Below are 22,639 nucleotides of genomic sequence, written 5' to 3' on the forward strand. Positions count from 1 at the left end.
ATTGTTTCTTTGTAATAGTCTGTCAAGTTGAGCCTTTATTCCCTAGTTTACTGTTTTGTGTTCAAAACTATTTTTCTGCCTTTCTTCCACCATTTTGTTAGTTGCTCGGTTGTGGGGTTTGTGACCCCGTGGACTGTAGCCCACCAGGCTACTCTGTCCATGGGGTTCTCCAGGCAAGAAGACCCGAGTGGATTGCCATTACTAACTCCTTTTGGCAGTTGTTAGGCCAATTAGAGAATTTCTAATTCATATTATCATCATAATAGTTATTTGGGGTATATAGTTTTATTATTCCCACTTTTCCGATATGGAAATTAAGGCTTAGTCAGATTATTCAGGGTCATATCCAGTCCTATGCTTAATCTGTGTATTTGGTCAAATTTAGAGGCCTTGTTCATCATTATGTCATTGTTGTTTTAGTTGCTTAGTGGTGTCTGACTTTGTAACCCTACAGACTGTAGCCCGCCAGCCTCCTCTGTGCATGGGATTTCCCAGGCAAGAACACTGGAGTGGGTTGCCATTCCCTTCTCCAGGGGATCTTCCTGACGCAGGGATCAAACCCACGTCTCCTGCATTGCAAGTGTCTTCTTTTACCGCTGATCCACCAGAATATCCGTTAAAAGGGTCCTAATTCCATATCCTAGGGCACAGTGTATTAAAATCCAAGACAGTTACAGACTTCTTTTGTATAGACTAAACCCGATTGCTAATCTGTTTCCCCTTATGCTGAGCTTTAAAAATAAAAATGTACTTGGCAATAAGCTATATTGAAACTTGAAAGGGTGATAAGTCTTATTGGACTGTTGGCTCATTTCTAATGCAACAATGTAAGATTAAACAAAACCTTGCTTTGAACATTATTCAGAATTATTTCTGACTTAACTAGTATAGTGTCTAGGCTTTTTCAGGAAAATGCCCATAGAAATCTATATATTACAAGCAAACTGTAATTTGCCATTTGAACTGATGAGAAAAAGGAGACGAGGCTCACCATGATGATTGTATTTCTCAGTCTCCAACCTAGGCAACAGTTATCTTTGTTCATAGTTTTCAGGGAAAGAATTCAAGTATCAAGCCTGAATATTGTATTAGTTTCAGATGTAAAGCTAAGTGATTCAGTTATTTTTTCTGATTCTTTTCCATTACAGGTTATTATAAGATATTTGAATATTGCTCCCTGAGCTGTAAATTGTTATTGCTTATCTATTTTATGTACTGTAGTTTCTGTTACTGAATATTTATCTTTAATCTTAAAATAGACAAACATTTAAAGCTTGCCTGATTCAAGACTGAAAGACTTGAAGTCTTAACATTGACAGCTTAACTGCCCTTTTACAAAGCACCTTATACTTACAGCTAGCATGCTTATTTATGGACCTGTCTGAGCCTTGGTGTTTTCATCTACAAAGACGGAAGATAAAAACCTCCTTCCCTCACTAGTGTATTAAGAAAAGTACATAAGATAATGTTTACAAAAAGTCTTTTGGAAAATGCTAGTCAACTGTAGAACTCTTAATAACATAATCCATAGAACAACAATTAGCATATCTTAATTGCATTAAGCCACTGTGAAATAATAAAATTGATAGGAGATCATATCTCCTTTTTTATTCTCACACTTACCATTACCCAGCATTTCTCAGCTAGGGGTTAGACATCCCCTACAGAAGGAGCCTTTTTGGTTGTTAGAGTAACATAGATGAGAGATGCCAAAAAATAGTGATTGTGTTTTACAATAAAATATAATAACCACTGACCTCAGCATGATGCAATATGAGTATATCAATAATTCTATGAACCAAACTTAAAAGATGATCTGGGAATTATGGGAAATTGCAAACATAAGAAATTGGTAAGAAAATTGAAGAACAAATGGTTGACAGCCCTGCAGAAGAATTTTTTTTTTCCTTTGGTGCCTGTAGGCTGAAGATGAGTTTGTGTACTGGCCCAGTCGAGAAGAATCCATGAACTGTGAGGCCTTTACCGTCACCCTTATCAGCAAAGACAGACTGTGCCTCTCTAATGAAGAGCAAATTATCATCCATGACTTCATCCTTGAAGCTACACAGGTAACCCTAACCTCAGGCCCTTGGTAACAGCTGTGTCTGGGTCCTGGGTGATTCTAAGTCACAATGAAGTAATCTGCCACCCTGAGGACAGGCCCGGGCGGGCGTCTTATGACCTAATTTTAAATGTGCACACTTCCTTTTTTGCTTCCTTCAAGTATTTGCTTTTTCCAGGTGGAAGGATGAAATGTAGCCGTTCCTCTGATTAAGCATGCATACAAATAGGCTTGTTGACCTGATTGTAAGAACAATATACTAGAGCTCTGTAGTTAGTTTGCCATCAGAAATGTAAGCCTTACAATATAATATGTTGCAGAGGTGATATTAAGACTATACATTAAAAAAAATACACAACATTTTGATGAGTAATTAACTATCCTCCTATGGAGTGGTTAAGAGGGGAGTTATCTTATTTAGTAAATTAAATACTGATGTCCTTTCCCCTTCCTTGTTTTTATTTTTATAGATAGAATAGGATATAAAGTCTCTTATAGTTTGTTGTCCCTTAAAATGTTTGCCTGAACAGGATTCTGTTTCACTATGATAACCTCATTTGTTGCTTCTCTGGTGGCCTAGCAGTAAAGAATCTGCCTGCAGTTCAGGAGACACAGGTTCAATCACTGGGACAGGAAGCTCCCCTGGAGAAGGAAATGGCAACCCACTCCAGTATTCTTGCCTGGAGACTCCCATGGACAGAGGAGCCTGGACAGAGGTTCATGGCGTCAGATAGGATTCGGACACAAGTGTAGCGACTACACTACCACACCACCAAGCTCGTTTGCTACCTGTCAGGCGGACCTCCCCAGTACTTTCCTCCTCAGAGCGGTTTGGGTCTCCTAGCAATCATGACATTTTTCAGTTGTCTATACTATGTACTTCCCCAGGAGCAAGTTCTAGTTGTTAAGACTATAGACAGGATGAAGTGAAGAATGACCTGTGACTCATGTCATGCTGCTTGCAGGATGACTATGTCCTCGAAGTTCGACATTTCCAGTGTCCCAAATGGCCCAACCCGGATGCCCCCATCAGCAGTACTTTTGAGCTTATCAACGTCATCAAGGAAGAGGCCCTGACAAGGGATGGCCCCACCATCGTCCATGATGAGTATGTACCGTTTTTTTCATCTTCCTGTTGCACTGTGATAGGAGGAGGGAGGAAAGAGAGACTTCACAAGCCCTCTCTCTGCGTGCGACAATTCCAGGATATTTCTAATGTGCATAAGTTGTGGTTTCTACCGGGAACGTGCGGTTTCTAGTGTGTACCTGTGTAAAATGTGCATTTTAGTTTGTCAAAGGCTTCAGGTTCTCCTGGAGTATAGGTTCATCTTTCTAGATAGTACTATATATTAGCCTACCACAATATATCTGCATGCTTTCCTAGGTTTTCTGTTTCAGTAATACAAACTAGACAATAATTTACATGTTTACATTTATATTAATTTACATGTCATAGTTTATACTATCTTTAAATCCTTACACTGATTTTCAACAAACACTAGGTAGAAAACCTTTTAAAATATGTTTAGTTGATTAGTAATCAAAAAGTTAACTCTTAATAATACTTATAGTTTACCATGTGTTTTGAAGGTTACCGTCTCTGGAGGTTTAAAGGTAAAGCATGATTTGCTTCTAGCTCAAAGCTGCTAAGTGTCTGAATGGAGTTCAGACCCAGCGTACTCTCACTTTAATGAGGGGACAGGGTCCTAGATATACCTAATGGTGTATGAATATCTGGAGTCAGACTTCATAGATGGGACTTGACCTGCCAGATGGTGGCAGATGGTTTCAAATCTCACAAGCCTCTGCCCCAAGTTCCAAGGTAGGTAGCTTCCTTAGCCAGCAAGTTGTTAGGCATTTACTATTAAATTACCACCCCCTCTGCTAGTGTAGATATTGATACATTTCACAGTAAAGCTTATAAAATAAGCCTTTGCCTTGAACTGTTGCTGTCATAGGAAATGAACAGAGACTGCTGGCTGAGGTCAGTACTTCACCAGTTTGAAGCAAGCCACATGATTGGCTCCTTCCAAGGAGTCTGATGGTCTTTTTAAAATAGTGACTATTTCAAAATGTTAGCCTGCCTCTTAATTAGATTAAGAAGAATTAAGAGGCTACAGTCTATGGTGTCCCAAGAGTTGGACAAAAGTTAGCAACTAAACCACCAGCAGTAGTGTTTAAATGACACAGCCTCAAAATAACTAGGTACTTGCTCCTAGTCTATAGGATATGCAGTGATAGCAGAAAGTGAGAACTGCTTCCAGAGTAACCCCCCCCCCCCCCGCCCCCGCAACTAATCTGGGTTAGCTTTTCAGGTACCTTCTGGATTTTACCAGCTTTTAGCAATTCAGACCAAATGCTAATGCTGCTGCCCAGTTTTGTGATGGATTTTGTGGTACTAATAGTATTCCAAGGATCTGCCCTTAAGTCAGGAATGCAGCTGATCTTATTTTAGAGAACGGAGAAGGGGGGGGGAAAGTACAATTTTAACAGAACTGTTTGACTCGTTCATCTACATACAGCTTTGGGGTGGATTGTCTTAGGCAGTGATTTGCATTTGACACTACATGCTGCATATGTTAGCTCTGGACTTAATCAGATATAGCTTGTTCTTAGGTCTAAATAAGAAAAGAGCAAGTTAATCCTACACTCGTGCATCTTCACATGTTACATAGGCGAGCTGGATGAAAAGCCCCCAAAGATCAAGTGTTCATTCATTTATCCACCATTTTTAAGAGAGAAGTGAGTCCATTAAAATTATTTTTCTACATTACTTGAGCAAATTTGAAGCTTTTAAGTAGTTGCTCTAGTACAGCACTCTGAATGCCAGTTAACTTTCAGTTTCCATCTTACCTTTTGCACCTCTAAATATCCCTTCCTGCTAGCCTACAGACACCTCAAGTCTAGTATCTGTAGGTCCGAACTCAGCCTCCCATCCTGCTCCCATCCACTTAGTTGTACAAACCACAAAAACATCAAAGTCCTTCTTGTGCCCCCTCACCTCCACGTATCGTTGGCCCCCGGGGCTTGCAGATGCTCCGCACACTTTCAGTACATTTTCCAAATCCTTCTGCAATCTGGTTGAAGTCTACTGCCCTCTGGCTACCATCCCAGTCCTCCTGTTCTCTCATTCCACCCACACCTCAAAAGGCACTCTCTTTGAAATTGTCTCTGATTCATCCCAGAGGTGATCATTCACAGACAGCACATCTTTACCAGTGCCATTCCTGTTTATCATATCCGCTTGTCACTGCTTATATCCATGACTGTCAGCCCCACGCTGCAGAGACCAGCAGTGTGAACTCATTTGTCCCATTCTCCGTAGAGTGAAGCCCCATGCCTGACAAACAGTGGGTAGTAGATAATACTGGTATGAGTTGGTACCGTGTTTCAAGTTAGGATGACTTACCCGTTATTCAGGGTATGTGCTTATATATGAACTTTCCCCGGAGAGCCTTGTTTTTGTTTTGTTTCTGTTATTTTACCTGCTTACATTCATCTGTGGACTATAAAGCCAATTTACAAAGTTTTTTAAGCTCTGTCAAAAAATAGATGGGTGCTTCCACTGACAGAGAGTTAAACTTCTAGCACACAAACTCTGTGCTGTCTGCCTGGTCCTTACAGCTGTGTGCCAGGCGAATGGAGTTTCTAGATAAAACGATCTCTAAGGGTAAAACTTCCTCAACGAAAAGTACACTCATTCAGTTTGAGCACAGGCATAGGTTAAAGGCAAACTGCTTTGTTCTCAGCTTGCTATGTTCGTCTGCTCAAGACAGTCCTATCCAGAGGCTGATATGTATCATTACTGTCAAATGGTAAACACAGAGCCTATTTTCCTAAGAAGAGCATGGAACACAGTCATGGTTCTAATACCGTTTTATGAGACAGTAGTAGATTAGACTTTCCCTTACAGAACGAAAAGGCTAGTTTCTTGTATGAATGCTGCCACCCTGTTGGATGCTAGAGTGGGCTGATTTCATTCAGCAGTTCTCAGAGTGGGATCTGAGGATCCCCGATTGGGAAGGGCAGCAGGGTGGTCTCCTAAGACCCTTCCAGGTATTCCAAGTGGACACAACAGTTTTCAGAATAATACAAGGATACTGGTTGCCTTGTTCACTCTTACTCTGTCCTGAGTGTACAGTGGAGTTTTTCAGAGCCACCTGACCCAGATGACATCCCCACTCTGACAGCGAAGGGAGTGTGTGCTTGCATGGTTGTGTGTTTCAGTGTTTTCTCAGCTCTAATGTCTGATAAAGACTGATAGCTAACGGCCAAATAAGCAAAAGCTCTTTTAGGGGGTTTTCAATAATTGTTAATTGTGACCTGAGATGTATAGCAAATGCTGAAATACATGGACTGCTTTCTGTACCAGCTGCTGTAAAGACACCCCCTCAATTAGAACTAATTGAATCCTTCTTTTAATCCTCAAAATCACCCCATGAGGGGAGTAATTTTAGAATCTGCTCTTCCTGTGTGAGGAAATGAGGGCTGCGAAGGTAGGTCCTAGGGCCTGTGTGCACATGTATCTGGTTAGCAAGGCAGAGCCAGCACCAGCTACTAAGGTGTAAGGTCCCGGGTAAAGGGAAAACATAGGACCCCTTGCTCAAAAATTATTACCAGTAAAGCATTTCCAGTTAAAGAAACAATCCTATTTACCATCACATCAAAAGGAATAAAATACCTAGGAATAAACCTACCCAAGGAGGCAAAAGGTCTGCACTCTGAAAACTGTTGAGAGACTGATGAAAGAACTTGAAGACTACACCAACCGATGGAGAGAGAGAATATTGATTCTTCCAATCCAAGAACATGTTAAAATATACTACCCAGGTTAATCTACAGATTTGGTGAATCCCTATCAAATTACTAATGGCATTTTCATAGAACTAGAACAAGAGATTTTTTAATTTGTATGGAAACACAGAAGGTTCCAGATAACCAAAGCAAGCCTGAGAAAGAAAAAAGAACCGGAGGAATCAGGCTTCCTGACTTCAGACTATACTACAAGCTACAGAAATACAGACCAGTGGAACAGGTTACAAAGTGCAGAAATAAACCCCTGCACTTACAGTCAATTAACGCACAAAGGAGGCAGGAATATACAATGGAGAAAACAGTCTTTTCATTAAGTGGTGCTGGGAAAACTGGACACCTACATTTAAATGAAATCTGAATGTTCTCTAACACCATGCACATAGACATCACCAGATGGTCAGTACCAAAATCAGATTAATTATATTATTTGCAGCTGAAGATGGAGAAGCAGTATACAGTCAGCAAAAACAAGATGGGGAGCTGACTGAGGCTCAGATCATGAACTTCTTATTGCAAAATACAGACTCAAATTGAAGAACGTAGGGAAAACCACTAGGCCATTCAGGTCTGACCTAAATCAAATCTCTTATGATTATACAGTGAAAAAGTGAAAGTTGCTCAGTCATGTCAAACTCTGCGACTCCATGGACTCTACAGTCCATGGAATTCTCCAGGTCAGAATACTGGACTGGGTTCGGTTCAGTTCAGTTGCTCAGTCGTGTCCGACTCTTCACGACCCCATGAATCGCAGCACGCCAGGCCTCCCTGTCCCTCACCAACTCCCGGAGTTCACTCAGACTCATGTCCATCAAGTCAGTGATGCCATCCACCCATCTCATCCTCTGGCGTCCCCTTCTCCTCCTGCCCCCAATCTCTCCCAGCATCAGAGTCCTGTCCAATGAGTCAACTCTTCTCATGAGGTGGCCAAAGTACTGGAGTTTCAGCTTCAGCATCATTCCCTCCAAAGAAATCCCAGGGCTGATCTCCTTCAGAATGGACTGGTTGGATCTCCTTGCAGTCCAAGGGACTCTCAAGAGTCTTCTCCAACACCACAGTTCAAAAGCATCAATTCTTCGGTGCTCAGCCTTCTTCACAGTCCAACTCTCACATCCATACATGAAGACTGGAAAAACCATAGCCTTGACTAGATGGACCTTTGTTGGCAAAGTAATGTCTCTGCTTTTGAATATGCTATCTAGGTTGGTCTTAACTTTCCTTCCAAGGAATAAGCATCTTTTAATTTCATGGCTGCAGTCACCATCTGCAGTGATTTTGGAGCCCAAAAAAGTAAAGTCTGACACTGTTTCCACTGTTTCCCCATCTATTTCCCATTCCCAACCAGGGATCAAACTCAGGTCTCCTACATTGCACGTGGATTCTTTACAGGTGAACTACCAAGGAAACCCAATGATTATACAGCAGAAATGACAAATAGATTCAAGGGATTAGATCTGATAGTGTGCCTGAATAACCATGGACAGAGGTTCATAACATTGTACAGGAGGTGGTCATCAAAACCATCCCCAAAAAAAGGAATGCATAAAGGCAAAATGGTTGTCTGAGGAGGCCTTACCAATAGCTGAGAAAAGAGAAGCTAAAGGCCAAGGAGAAAAGCAAAGATATACCCATCTGAATGCAGAGTTCCAAAGAACAGCAAGGAGAGATAAGAAAGCCTTGCTCAGCGATCAGTGCAAAGAAATAGAGGAAAACAATAGAATGCGAAAGACTAGACATCACTTCAAGAAAACTAGAGATACCAAGGGAACATTTCATGCAAAGATGAATGGCACAGTGGTATGGACCTAACAGAAGCAGAAGAGATTAAGAAGAGGTGGAAAGAATACACAGAAGAACCATACAAAAAAGATCTTCATGACCTAGATAACCAAGATGGTGTGGTTATCTCACTCACCTAGAGCCAGACATCCTGGAGTCTGAAGTCAGGTGGGCCTTAGGAAGCATCACTACTAACAAAGCCAGGCTGGATGAAGCACAAGCTGGAATTAAGATTGCCAGGAGAACTATCAATAACCTCAGATATGAAGATGACACCACCCTTATATGGCAGAAATTGAAGAACTAAAGAGCCTCTTGATGAAAGTGAAAGAGGAGAGTGAAAAAGAGCTAGCTTAAAATTCAACATTCAAAAACCTAAGGTCATGGCATCTGGTCCCATCACTTCATGGTAAATAGATGGGGAAACAATGCAAACGGTGACAGACTTCATTTGAAGCGGCAGGGGGGCGGGGGGGGGGCGCTCTAAAATCACTGCAGATGGTGACTGCAGCCATGAAATTAAAAGATGCTTGCTCCTTGGAAGAAAAGCTGTGACAAACCCACACAGCACATTAAAAAGCAGAAACATTACTTTGCTGACAATGGTCTAGTCAAAACTGTGGTTTTTCCAGTAGTCATGTATGAATGTGAGAGCTGGACCAAAAAGAAGGCTGAGCACCAAAGTATTGATGCCTTTGACCTCTGGTGTTGGAGAAGACTCTTGAGAGTCCCTTGGACTGCAAGGAGATCCAACCAGTCCATCCTAAAGGTAATCAACCCTGAATATTCTTTGGAAGGACTGATGCTGAAGCTCCCCTACTTTGGCCACCTGATGTGAAGAGCCAGCTCATTGGAAAGGACTCTGATGCTGAGAAAGATTGAGGGCAGGAGAAGAAGGAGACGACAGAGGACGAGATGGCTGGATGGACATGAGTCTGAACAAGCTCTGGGAGATGGTGATGGACAGGGAAGCCTGGCTGCTCCAATCCATGGGGTCACAAAGAGTTGGACATGACTGAGCAGCTGAACAATAACAACCAACAAGCACCATACACAAAAATAACTCTAAATGAATTAAAAACCTAAAGGCAAGACCAGACTCTATAAAGTTCTTAGAAGAAAACATAGAACAACACTCTTTGACATAAGTCACAGCAGTATCTGTTTTGATCCATCTCCTGTATAATGGAAATAAGAAACACATGAGACCTAATTAAACTCAAAAGCTTTTGCACAAATAAAGGAAACCACAGACAACAAAAAGACAGCCCCCAGAATGGGAGAAAATACTTGCCAACTCTGTAACCAACTAGGGATTAGTCTCCAAAATATACAAACAGCTCATGCAGCTCAATATCCTAAAACAAACAACCCCAACAAAAATGGGGCAGAAGACCTAAATAGACATTTCCCAAAGGAGACATACAGATGACCACCAGGCATGTGAAAAGATGCTCAGCATAGCTCATTATTAGAGAAATGCAAATCAAAGTTACAGTTATGTAAATCTCACACCAGTCAGAATAACTTGCCTTTATTTTCTCATCTACTTCCACAAGTCTTATTATTCCAAGATTAATGTACATTCAAGCTTTAACTCTGTTTTCCTTCCTGCCATAATGATTTTGAAAGGAAGCTTCACTTCCTTCATAGTGACAGGGTTTTTACCCCTGCATTGCCATCTTGGTTATGATTTTTAAAACATTGTAAAAGCAAAACAACAATAATTGTTATTCTACAAAGTAGTTGCTTTCAACAATAATTATATGAAGTTGTAAACAGTGTAATTAAATGGCAAAAGGCCATAGGTATTATACACACTGATGATACAAGGAACCCCAGTGTCTCTTCAAATGAATATAGACAGAGCCACTTGAAAACATTCCTGTACATTGGGAACTTGCTTTCATTTCTTTGAGGCATTGACAGAGGAAGATGAGATTACATTGTAACAGCTAAGAGTTAGAGCACAGTTGCCCTCAAGGGGGCCCTTTAAGAAAGTGGCAAACTACCAAACCAGGGAATTTATATACTATTCTTGTATTAGCTAAGTTACAAATTACCTGTGTCACTTTTCCACCAAGTCTCTGTAATGTGAAGTGCAAATGCATGAGACTTGACAAACATCCCTTAATCCTCCTGAATTCCCAAACTTCTGAAAAAGAATGGCCTTTTTCAGTCTTTCAAGACTGATACTTTAAAGTATCTGTGCATTTGATTGATTTGACCTAGTTTCTAGTCGTGTTTAAAGTCTTATTTTGTAGGAATTTCCTTTTATTTAGGTACTTTTTAAGAGTGGCTAAGTATTAAGGAAAGACAACCCAGGCAAAGGGCAGAGTAATCCCACATGGAGTGCGCACTGCATGATAAAACACGCAATTCCTGACTTCCCTAACTAATGGCTATGGTTAGCTTGAAAGGGAGAAGGAAAAGAGATCCTAACAGTTTCACTAGAACAAATTAAGCAGAGATTAAAAGGTTAAATGTTGAAAAAGATTAATACAAATGATTGGGGTGGAGGAGGTGGGAAATCCCAGCTATGCTACAATGAGAAGGTAAAACTCAGTTCATTTTAGAATCTGAAGAAAGACAACATGATGACCAAGAAGAAAAAATACAGTGAATCAGAGTTAAAAGAGCAGTCGTAATTGTTTTAAAAATAATACACACAGAGATCTAAAGATTTAATGAAATGAATCAAAAACACTTATTATGAAATTAGAACAAATTAGAGGCTAATAAATGGAAAGGATAAGAGACGGGCTAGTAGTAGAATGGACAAAACTGCAATTAGACTCAGATGTGGAAGTCAAATACAGAAGGTCTGACATCGGTCTAAGGGATGATCTATGGAGAGAGAGATGAAAGAGGAAGAAAAAAAGCTGGAAAAAAATCATGGCTGAAGATTCTCTAACAACTGAATAAAGGGATGAGACATTAAAATGAATTACCAGGACACACTGAATAGTAACATTCAGAGGAAAGATCTGAAAACCATAATTACCAAGGCTGACCCAGTAGTGGCCTGTAACAGTATGTACCCCCATCAGCAGAGGAATGGATAAAGAAGAAGTGTACACAGTGGAATGCTACGCTCGCACTAAAAAGAATGAAATAATGTCATTGCAGCCACGTGGATGGACCTAGAGAATATCATACTAAGTGAAGTCAGTCAGAGGAAGACAAATACCATAGGGTATCACTTATTTGTGGAATTTAAAATACGGCACAGATGCACCTACCTGCAAACAGAAACAGACTCACTCATACAGAGGTCAGATCTGTGCTTGCGAAGCGGGAGGAGGGGAGTGGGAGGGGTAGATGGGGCGTTTGGGGTCTGTAGGTGCAACCTATTATACAGAGGACAGATAAACAACATGGTCTTATTGCATATTCCACAGGGAACTTTCCGGCATAAACTCTCATGGAAAAGAGTAAAAAAATAAAAAGAATGTATACATGTGTTTAACTGAGTCACTTTGCTATACAGCAGAGATTGGCACAACATTATAAGTCAACTGTATTTCTAAAGTTCTATTTTTTTTTTATTTAAACATTTCTAAATTAAATATGTAAATGTTAAAGTCTGTACCCAAGAGAAGGACATTCCAAGTACAGGGGCGAGAAAGACAAAAGCAGGGATGGTGGAAGAAACACAGTATGTAGTCGAGGAACTACTAGGAGTTCAAATTGGGGGAGTAAAGACTGCTTAAACACCCCGACCATCACTGAGAATCTCAAGATGATTCACATGTAAACTTTACTGGATTTTGAACCTACAGTAGTTGTTACTTTAAGCTGGAGTAAGGATCCAGGCTACGGTCCATTACTCAGAATCAGTACTGCCCCACTTTGACTGTGGAGTCAAATTGCTGACCAATTTTTAACACAGAGGCTCTGATAGTTACAAGAGTCTCTTCAGACACAGATGGTTTATTTATAATTACCATAAATGGAACTTGAATACATTCTAAAAAAAAAACCGGTAAATTATAACAAGGCAACATTCATTGATTATAATGCATTATTTAGAAACCAGCAAAGAAATGAGACCCCAAATTCTTACACCCAGACCCTGAAGTCCTTACATCTGGTATTAGAGATAACTCATAGGTTAAAGAGGTAGTGAAAATAGAAATTACAGATTCCTAAAACTAAATGATGCTGAAGTCACTACATTTCAAAACCTAACAGTATACACACTCAAAAGGGGAAAAAAATGTGTGTGTGTGTGTATATATATCTCCATATATTGGAGAAAATATTAAAAAAAAAAAAAAAAAACTAAGCTTTCAACTGGAAAAGCCAGAAAAAGAACTAAATAAATCCACAAAATGTACTAAGAAAGCAAATAGTAATGAAATAGAGGCAAGGGTGAAAGTGAAGTTGCTCAGTTGTGTCCGACTCTTTGCGGCCCCATGGACTGTAGCCCACCAGGCTCCTCCATCCATGGAATTTTCCAGGCAAGAGTACTGGAGTGGATTGCCATTTCCTTCTCCAGGGGATCTTCCTGACCCAAGGATCGAACCTGGGTCTTCCGCAATGCAGGCAGACGCTTTACCATCTGAGCCACCCGGGAAGCAGATCAACTTTATTGCTTAAATTTTATTAACAAGAGATAACTCTGGAAAATGGTGGAAAAAGCAGAGAAGGCACAATTTACCATTGGGGAAGAAAATAAATCTACCACTTAACCTGTAGTCCTCAAATGTTTTAAAAATTGTTAATTGTGATAAGATGATGTTTATTTTTAAAGTCCTTATCTTTTGGAATTTTATACTGATTTATTAATGAATTTAAAAATCTGGGGTTTGCTTCAAAACACATGTGGCGGAAATAGACATGAAATAAGACCAGCTGCAAGCTGATGATTGTTTTAGTTTAGTGACAGAGCCGTAAGTGTTACTTAACTATTCTTTGTATTTTACTAACAGGTTAAAAATTATATAAATGTTTTAAAGGAAATGAAATAAACATTTTAAACTATTTATAATGCTATACCAATAAATTGTTAAGCCTACCTAATCATAATAAACGATACTTAGGGAACATATGGTACTTTATTTTGAGCCCCCGACATGTATCAGCCCCAGCAAAAAACTCTCATCTCCCAAGCTATGACCTCAGTTACTTACCTGGATGTGCATTTATTCAACCTCAAAATGGGGATGTTAATAGTACCTAGATTTTTCTGAGAATTAAAATCATTGGCACATGTAAAGTACTTATAAGCCTGGTACATAGTTTTCAACCTGTCGAGGCCCACTACATTTTGACCAGGCTACGCTTGAATAGTAGCACACAGAGAAAACATGTAATGTAACCTTGATTAAGAAAACAGACAAAGCTAACACCAGAATGGAATGGAACAGTATAAGCCATTGTTAACTCACTTGAATATGGATACAAACATCTGAAGAAATTGCTGTCAAATAAAACCCAGTGTGTTGTATTGAAAGAATTACATACATCATTTAAAAAGATTTCTCCCAGAAATACAGAGCTAGTTAAATGGTACCAAAAAAACTGCTCTCAGTGAATTCAGAACTTTACGAACTTTTTTAAACTTATAGATGTTTGAAAACATACAATAAAATGACACCCATTCATGATCCCCATCCCCAAAAGAAAACACTGAGCAAACTTAAAGTCAAAAGCATTCTCTTTAACTTGTTAAATGTTACTTCTCAGACGCCTATAGAAATACTTTTATTTAATATTAAGAGAGTAGACGCTTTACCATAACACAATATGGTACCTCTTTCCAGTGTCAGAGTGGAAGACTACTGATATCCTATCCACCGCAGTAAAAGCAAAAGATGTAAGAGGAATAAAAGAAAGACATTATTGGCAGATGACGGTGTAGCCAACTGACCTAGAGAATCCACAGATTATTAGAACTTAAAGTTCTACATGGCTGAATACAAGTTCACCATGTGAAAAATCAACAACTTCCCTATATATATCCACTGAAACCAAACACTGATGTCCTAAAGAGAGGCCATTCTTTGGAATAACAGAACCTACCTAGGAATCACCCTAAAATGACACTGGGAAAGACTACACAGAAAACTGGACTTTCCTGGTGGCTCAGTGGTGAAGAACCTGCCTGCCAGTGTAGGCGACACCAGAGACAGGGGTTGGATCGCTGGGTCAGGAAGATCCCCTGGAGAAGGAAATGGCAGTTTTCTTGTCTGGAGGATCCCATGGATGGAAGAGCCTGCTGCTGCTGCTGCTAAGTCGCTTCAGTTGTGTCCGACTCTATGTGACCCCACAGACGGCAGCCCACCAGGCTCCCCCGTCCCTGGGATTCTCCAGGCAAGAACACTGGAGTGGGTTGCCATTTCCTTCTCCAGTGCATGAAAGTGAAAACTGAAAGGGAAGTTGCTCAGTCGTGTCCGACTCTTGGCGACCCCATGGACTACAGCCTACCAGGCTCCTCCATCCATGGGATTTTCCAGGCGAGAGTACTGGAGTGGGGGTGCCATTGTGGGCTATAATCCATGGGGTCCCAAAAGAGTCAGACACGACTTAGCAACTAAACAACAGCAACAACATGCAGAAAACTATAAAATCTACTTGAAAACTATAAAAGACCTGAGTAAATGGAAAGAAAGATATGTTCATGAACAGAAAAGCTCAAAAAGAGGTTTACTGCCTCAGATCTACTTAAGATATTCAATGCAGCCTAACCAAAATCCCAGCAACTTTTTATATTCCTTGACAGTCCAATATCAGTTAATATAAGGTAGAATGGGATGAGGTAGGAGGGTAGAGGTGTATGGAAATGAGTGTACAAGTGAAAAATGCAAATACATATGTCTGAAGCCCTAAAAGTGAAACAGTAACTGTATACCTAGCAGCCAAGACTATTGTGTAAACCTGCTTCATCAAGTATCAAGACTACTAAAAACCTAAGGGAATGTAAACAACTGTGGGGAAATACAGTATCAAAAAACAGAGAAGCAGATTAAAGGCCAAACTAGAGAGTTCAGAATGAGGCCTGTGTATATGAGAATTTGGCAAATTATTAAAGAGGCAGCTTAAATCTGCGGGGAAAGAGGAGACTGTTAACTGTAACATGCCAGCACAGTAGTTATCTACTGGAAAAGCCACTGAAGTCAGACCACTACCTTACATCAAAATAAGAATAAGGTTCCAATGAATTAAACAATTGAATGTAATGGGGTAGAAAATTGCAGGAGAATATTTCTTAAATACTGGAGTCAAGAAAGCATTTTGAAATGGCCTGATGAAAATACCTGCTACCCTTTCTAAGTCTTTTTTCTGCCTGTGTGTGAAGCAAAGAGAAACATTTTTTCCAAGAATTTTGTAGAAGGTGGTCATACTTGGAAAGTTCTACTTCCATGCCAGAAATAATTACTAAATACGAAACTCACTGTGAAAATTTTCTGACTGCCTTTTGGGCCATAGATTTCCATTTTTATTCAAATTCTGGAAGTTCAGTGTAGCCATTTGGAATTTAAAAAAAAAAAATTTTTTTTCCAGAGCTTTTTGCCTCTTTCTACTTAGCTCATAGCCTCCAGTTAAAATCCTCATATTATTTTTCCTATCACATCACCCAACTCTTCCCTCACGTCAAGTCTTCTTATTGCCCTCGCAAGTCTAATTTTGAACTTTTCAAATTAGACATCAAGTTAAACATCTGATAAACCAGTCTCAAAAGAGGCCACATTTATGAACAAGTGTCACCTTTATGCTAACCTTAAAATCTCTTCCCTTGTCAGCATTTCATTCATTTTTGTGTTCTAGAATAGGTATCAATACAGGCTCCCTAGCTTCTATAGAAATGCGTGATGGTGACCTCATTCCAGTATATTCAGTCTTCTAGTGATTCTGCAATAGCTTTTTCTTTTGTTGCCCCCAAGGTATGGCGCGGTTTCAGCAGGAATGTTGTGCGCTCTCACCACCTTGTCCCAGCAACTGGAGAATGAAAATGCCGTGGATGTGTTCCAGGTTGCAAAAATGATCAATCTGATGAGGCCTGGAGTATTTACAGACATTGTAAGTACTGTGCTTATTTGCAAAACCTGTACAACATCAGTTGAAACTCAGCCTCACCCTGTACAACAGTAGCTGTCAGTGGGGGTGAAGGTGGAGTAATTTTGCCCCCTAGGGGATGTTGGGCAATGTCAGAGACCCTTTTTTAATGATCACCAGTGGGGGCGGAGTTAAGTGAGTGGAGCCCAGGGACACTGCTAAACACAGCACACCTGAGATGGCCCTCTGCAATAAAGGATTCTCCGGCCCACGTGTCAGAAGTGCTGAGCTTGACAAACTCTGCTTTCTAGAGTATATAGTGTTTTCTGAAGATAAAGTACAGATTTCTTATTATCTTAGTGGACCATCAACACTGAGAACTCATTCCAAGGTAAGAGATGTAGAGGACACAAAGCAGGTATCGGTTTTGATCATCACGGATTCCACAGATGATTTTGTAAGTTTCTTCAAGCACATAGACATATATTCCCGTGTCTCTAGTGTATTTTTCATAGTTACATTTTTAATCAGTATTTTTACCTGCAGTGAAATGAGATGAAGCTGTTCTTCGGCTATAAAACCATCTTCCTCTCATTCTCCAGGAACAGTACCAGTTTGTCTACAAAGCAATGCTCAGCTTGGTCAGCACTAAAGAGAACGGAAACGGCCCCATGACAGTGGACAGAAATGGCGCTGCTCTCACCGCGGACGAGTCGGACCCTGCCGAGAGCATGGAGTCGCTGGTGTGACTGGAATCGTGAAAGAGTGCTTCATTTGTAAACCTTCTGAAGACTGAGAACTTTCTTGAGGCCTTTTTTTTGCCAGACTCTAGGTCTAGGTTATATGATAACCCAGTTACTTTTTTACACTGATAAAAGTTTTGATATTTATTTTTTGCCATTTTATGTCTTAATGGTATCCTACTGAGCATTTGCACTCCTGTTCATTTCCCACAGTGAGACGCGGTTTTACCTAGTTTGCACTATCTGATCAGTGTTACTGCCTATAATCTGATACTACAGCAAACCCTGACGTGACATTCCACACCACCATACATGCTACTTTTTAATTCAATATAGTGAAGGTCTTTGTTAGGACAGTGACTCTTGATTTTTTTTTTTTTAATTATTATTATTCTTGCTAAAGCAGCTGCATCCTCCCAGCAGGCAATGCTGTCCTTTTCCTCAGTCCTCTCCTATTTTTTAAGGCACTGCTCAGTACTTCTGTATGCCTTCTGTGTTTTAATGGAGTGGATGAGCAGTTTTCTTTTAAAGAATAGTGGGTGGGGGGAGCTACTCTGAAGGTCTGTCCATGTCCTGGCCTTGAGAGAGTCCCATTTGTGATGTGTGAAGGTGTCCATTAAGAAACAAGAAGGTTTAAGAGTCATCTGATGTGAACATCACTTCCTAGTTTCAAAGTTATATTCCTAGCTTTAAAAAATGCCCAACTGTGTCAAAATAAAGGATATCTCTGTATTACAGTTTTCACAGTAGCTATGTGGATAGTGTGTGTTATTTCCGTTTTGACTCTCTGAAATAGTTACATCCCTGCCCCCCAAATCAGGGCCATCTTTTACAAAAGAGAGATGGCAATATTTTACATAACTCCAGTTATGAAACCCTTTAGTGAGTCTTCATTAATGCCTCATGGTTTATAATTTCATACCTCTTGGCAGGTGGAATAATGCAAATCTTGGCAGGTGTGTAATTTTGAAAGTAGTCCTAGAAAATATTACTATTACTCATATAGCAATCTAATAAAAACTACCTATAGAGTTAACATTCTTACATTCTTTTCTTTCCTTTTTTTTTGTCAAATATTTCATGATAAAACTCGTTAATTACATGCATTCTTCTACTTAAACTGAAAATATTGTATTAATTAACAAAAAGTCTTGGGACCATCTAGGTTCCTCCACATGGAGAAATCTGACTTGGAGAGAGACAATTAGAATCTTGAGTGAAAGGTAACAGTGACATTTTCAAAGAGTTCTTAAGAGCAGGAGACAGCTTTGTATGCTTTTATGTATTTTAGCCTCAAAAACAGGTTCACTTCAGTAAGAGAGACTGCTCCTAGGGACACAGAGCCCAAGGAGGTAATTTCCCAGAGCCACATTCACCCTGCCATCCATCATGGGAAAATCAGGAGCATTCACAAGAAATTTCAGTTCAGGAAGTTAGAAAGATAAGCTACTTACTGAGATCCGTTTCTTCTGGTGCATATTGCTTTTGAGAGGTGACTTCTGTCAGAAGTTAAGCCATCACCAGGACTCAGCCTGTGAAGAGGAAAAGGGTTTTGGTGGTTTTTACTTTTTTATGTCAATAAACATCAACCAACAGGTCACACTGGCTATGACCATACTGTCTGGCTAGGCATTAAAACATCCGTGATAAGCAGCACTGAGACTCTGTTTATCCTGAGTTGATTTTCCATGAAGTTTGTCAGAGTGGAGCTCAAAGGGCCAAAGCTGCTGAGGCCTCCTGGCCCGGGATTTCTAACACGCGGGCCAGGTCAGCCAAGTTTTCGTAAACAACGTAACTTGCCAGGGTTCATCTCATCTTCTCATCGCGCAGATTCAGCCACACAGGGTAATCCACACCTCACAGACTGTGAGGGCTTGCTTGAGAAAATGTGGACAGGAGAGCCCAGCTGTGTGGTGGAGGACACAGGCTCGTTCACCGGCCCTCCGCTCCCATCGGAGGTGACGTGCGGAGCCTCTGCCTGACACCTGAGGGAAAATCCTGACCTCACCAACTCTACCACCATGGGCTGGCTGAGAGAGACCAGGAAGGGGAAGGTTTCAGCATGGTTTCACCTCCTCGTGGCAAGAGCTAGGTCACTGGAGTCCATTACGGAGCTCACTTCAGCTGCACAGAGTGTTGACATGAGCTGACCCTCCTCAGTAGATGACACAGTGGACCTGACTTTCAGAAGTAACATTCAGGTTGGGGTTTGCGGTCCCTCTAATTTGTTCAGGACACATGGCAAGTATTCCCTTCTGTGCTATTGTTCACTCAGTCGTGTCCGACTCTTTACAACCCCATAGACTGCAGCCCGCCAGGCTTCCCTGTCCTTCACTATCTGTACTATTACAGAGGGCCCAATTCATGGACATTGATACCCTCCAATTCTGTGACCATCTCTTCCATGGGTTTCAGACTCATGATAGAGAGAGAGGTTGGAGATAAAACAGAAACATCACAAGGATGGCTTAGAATTCCTCTGTGAGCATTTGAGTGTCTGTAGTAGGCCTGAACCAAAGTCTACAAACCCTAACCCACTGAACCACAAGCAACTGCTGTCTGCCCATCTTGCCAAAATGGTCCAAACACTTCACGGAGAATAATTATAGTCAGCAGTTCCTCACTTTGACTATAGAGTGCATCCTATAATTCTTCATACGGCATTGGCAAATACACGCTTGTATCTTTCCAGAGGCAAAGAGTTTCAAAGATGGTGTTTTCTTTGAGACAGAAGCGCATTGGTTAACTAAATAATCATTTAGCCCATGCACTCAGGAGGAAAGGAAATAGCTATTGCAAATTACTGTGTGCTGTGTTATAAAAATAAGCTTTCAGAGTGTATGAGTTCTAGGTAAGCAGAAGGCACACATTGAAAATGAATTGCAAAGATCAGAGAAAACACACCTTATTGCCACTAAGAACCTACCTGCCTCTAAAAGTTACAATACTGTCTTTTATATTCAAAAAAAAAAGTTTCCTTCTGAAATTCAAGATGATTAAGATGAGGTGAGTTGTTTTTCCTAATTTTTATGCCTTGGAGCTTTCAGAGTCAATTTCAAGTTGAAAAGTTCAGCAAGGTCAGAGATGTTTCTGGCATTTAGGGTCTGGTGGCTGGAGGTTTTAGCCTGGAGTGACATATTGAAATCAACAGATAACCTTAATTATTTTATAATGACACAGCACAACTGCCTTGTTATGAATTTTCTTAAACGCATATATACTGTATTTAAAACTTAAAATATAGATACCAATTTACCAAAGACACATACTAATTGTAAGCAAAAAAATTTAAGAAAGAAACCCAAACTCATCATAATTTAGGAAATAATAATCAAAAACGTAGTTTGTCGTAAGAATCTAGCAAGTTATATTGGGAAATGCACTTCCAACTCCTAAGTCCTAGAGTTTATGTTCAAATGGTGCCAGTGAATTTTTATATGAAGGGAAAATGCCTGCTTTTTTTTTTTAAACAGCTGTAATCTCACTTGCCCCTCTGCGCTTGCCCATAGCTGCCATCTAACGTACAATATTGGCTTCACTTATCTCTAGAAAGAAGGCATGCGACGAACCGGAAGGAGTTGTAAGAATGGTATTTGGCCTCTACTTTGTCTTAGCTGTTAAACTGTTTTTAGTATTTTTGTTAAATATTTGCAAAGGGAAGCATTTTCTACAGAGGATAATTAATTTCAAGAAAAATAATCTTGAGTTTTAAGAAATAAAACATCTCCAGAAAAGGAGACAAACGATTTTATAAAATGTCGCAACTCTCCAACATTTGGGGTAGTGACTCCTTTTTTGTTAGGACATTTGAAACTAGCAAGTAGCCATTGTTTCTTAAAAAAAGGAAAAAAAAATTCAGCCTTTGTGTGGATTCACGTTTCTTTCACTTCATTTTGAAATAGTGAAAATCATTAAAACTGTAAATATTTTGTTGCTTGGATAAGCATCTTCTGGGAACTTTGTATCTATGGTATATAATCATAGAATTTTATATTTTCATATAAAGCTAATTTTTTTCTAGTTTCAATTCTGTCATAGTTTTTTTTTTTTTTTTTTTTTCCTTTGTGGTGGATATGTGAATTCAACTTTCTGTGTATTGAAGTAGCAGGAACCATCTTTGCATTCCAAAAGAATCCAACACGTGTTATTTCTTTGAGGCAGTGATTGTGACAGTTGGGTTTCCTTTTATAATGTCATTGACCATTTGTGCAATAGGAATTAGACATAATTAGTCACACTGAATACATTTGTTGCATTGACCCATTTGGATAAAGTGCTGTTTTTGTTTTTTTTAATTTGTTCGGGGGGAGGGGTTTTGTAACCTGAAATTTTTCCCTTTTTTCTTCTGTTTAAAAGTATATCAAATCATTCTATTATAGTGTTATTTAATATGTAAATTGTATTGCTATACATAAAATAAAGTATGGTTTTTGATGTATTCATTAGTGCTGAGCATTTCTAAGAAAATACCTACATCCAATAATATCAGATTACTCTTTTCTTTTAATAGCTCACATTTATACACACAGACCCTTGGTCTTAGTTTTCATGGTAGTAAATCATTATTAGGAGTCATCTTCACACAGGCAGAAAACCACAGAAATGTCTTTTCTGAGTAAAGACATTTACTCAGTAAACATGCATAGCCCTAACCCTTTAAAGAGTAAACAGTAATATTTCACCGGCTTGTCAAATGAAACTTTGCTCGCTTTATGAACCTCCTGCTAAATTATAAGTAGAATTATTGTCTAATCCAGTGTATCAAATAGATTTGGAGCAACTCCTCCCTCTAAGTATTTACTTTGTAGAATGAGAGACATTTGTTGGCAAGACTTTGGGAGGATCTATGAAATGCATACATAAGATCCTGGAACTCCTTCTACTGAGCAGACATTTTGCCATCTCCAAACACAAGTCCCCGCCTGGGCAGCTTGGGTCCACCATTCTCTGAACTTTGAGCAGCACTACATCAGGAATTCAACTCATCACTGTGGCTCCAATTTTTCTTTCCAGCAAGATAAAGAACTGATCATTCACTCTCCAAAAGTAACTGGGAATTTAACAAACAGCGTATTAATCCTTCTTGTGGTACCTACAACGCTCAGTACAAAAGAATAAAACTCTGCTAATGTAACCCTTTGTCTGCCTGCTCAGTCTCCCCGTCACATCTGACTCTGTGACCCTATGGACCGCAGCCTGCCAGTCCATGGGATTCTCCAGGCAAGAATACCAAAATGGGTCG

At 39.9% G+C, this 22,639-nt stretch overlaps 1 protein-coding gene across 3 annotated transcripts in view; it reads left to right on the top strand.

Annotated features, from left to right (window-relative positions):
* PTPRG (protein tyrosine phosphatase, receptor type G) overlaps positions 1–21,835 on the top strand; it is a 775,368-nt gene extending 753,533 nt beyond the window's left edge. For all 3 annotated transcript variants that reach the window (XM_027522433.1, XM_027522432.1, XM_027522435.1), the window contains 4 exons: positions 1,923–2,069; positions 3,028–3,170; positions 16,543–16,678; positions 17,257–21,835. In XM_027522433.1, coding sequence (XP_027378234.1) covers positions 1,923–2,069; positions 3,028–3,170; positions 16,543–16,678; positions 17,257–17,403 — 573 coding nt within the window. In that variant the 3' untranslated portion in view covers positions 17,404–21,835. The remainder of the gene's footprint in view (positions 1–1,922; positions 2,070–3,027; positions 3,171–16,542; positions 16,679–17,256) is intronic.
* The last annotated feature ends 804 nt before the right edge of the window (positions 21,836–22,639 follow it).

Source organism: Bos indicus x Bos taurus, chromosome 22, assembly GCF_003369695.1.
Source record: "Bos indicus x Bos taurus breed Angus x Brahman F1 hybrid chromosome 22, Bos_hybrid_MaternalHap_v2.0, whole genome shotgun sequence".
NCBI classification, from domain to species: Eukaryota; Metazoa; Chordata; class Mammalia; order Artiodactyla; family Bovidae; genus Bos; species Bos indicus x Bos taurus.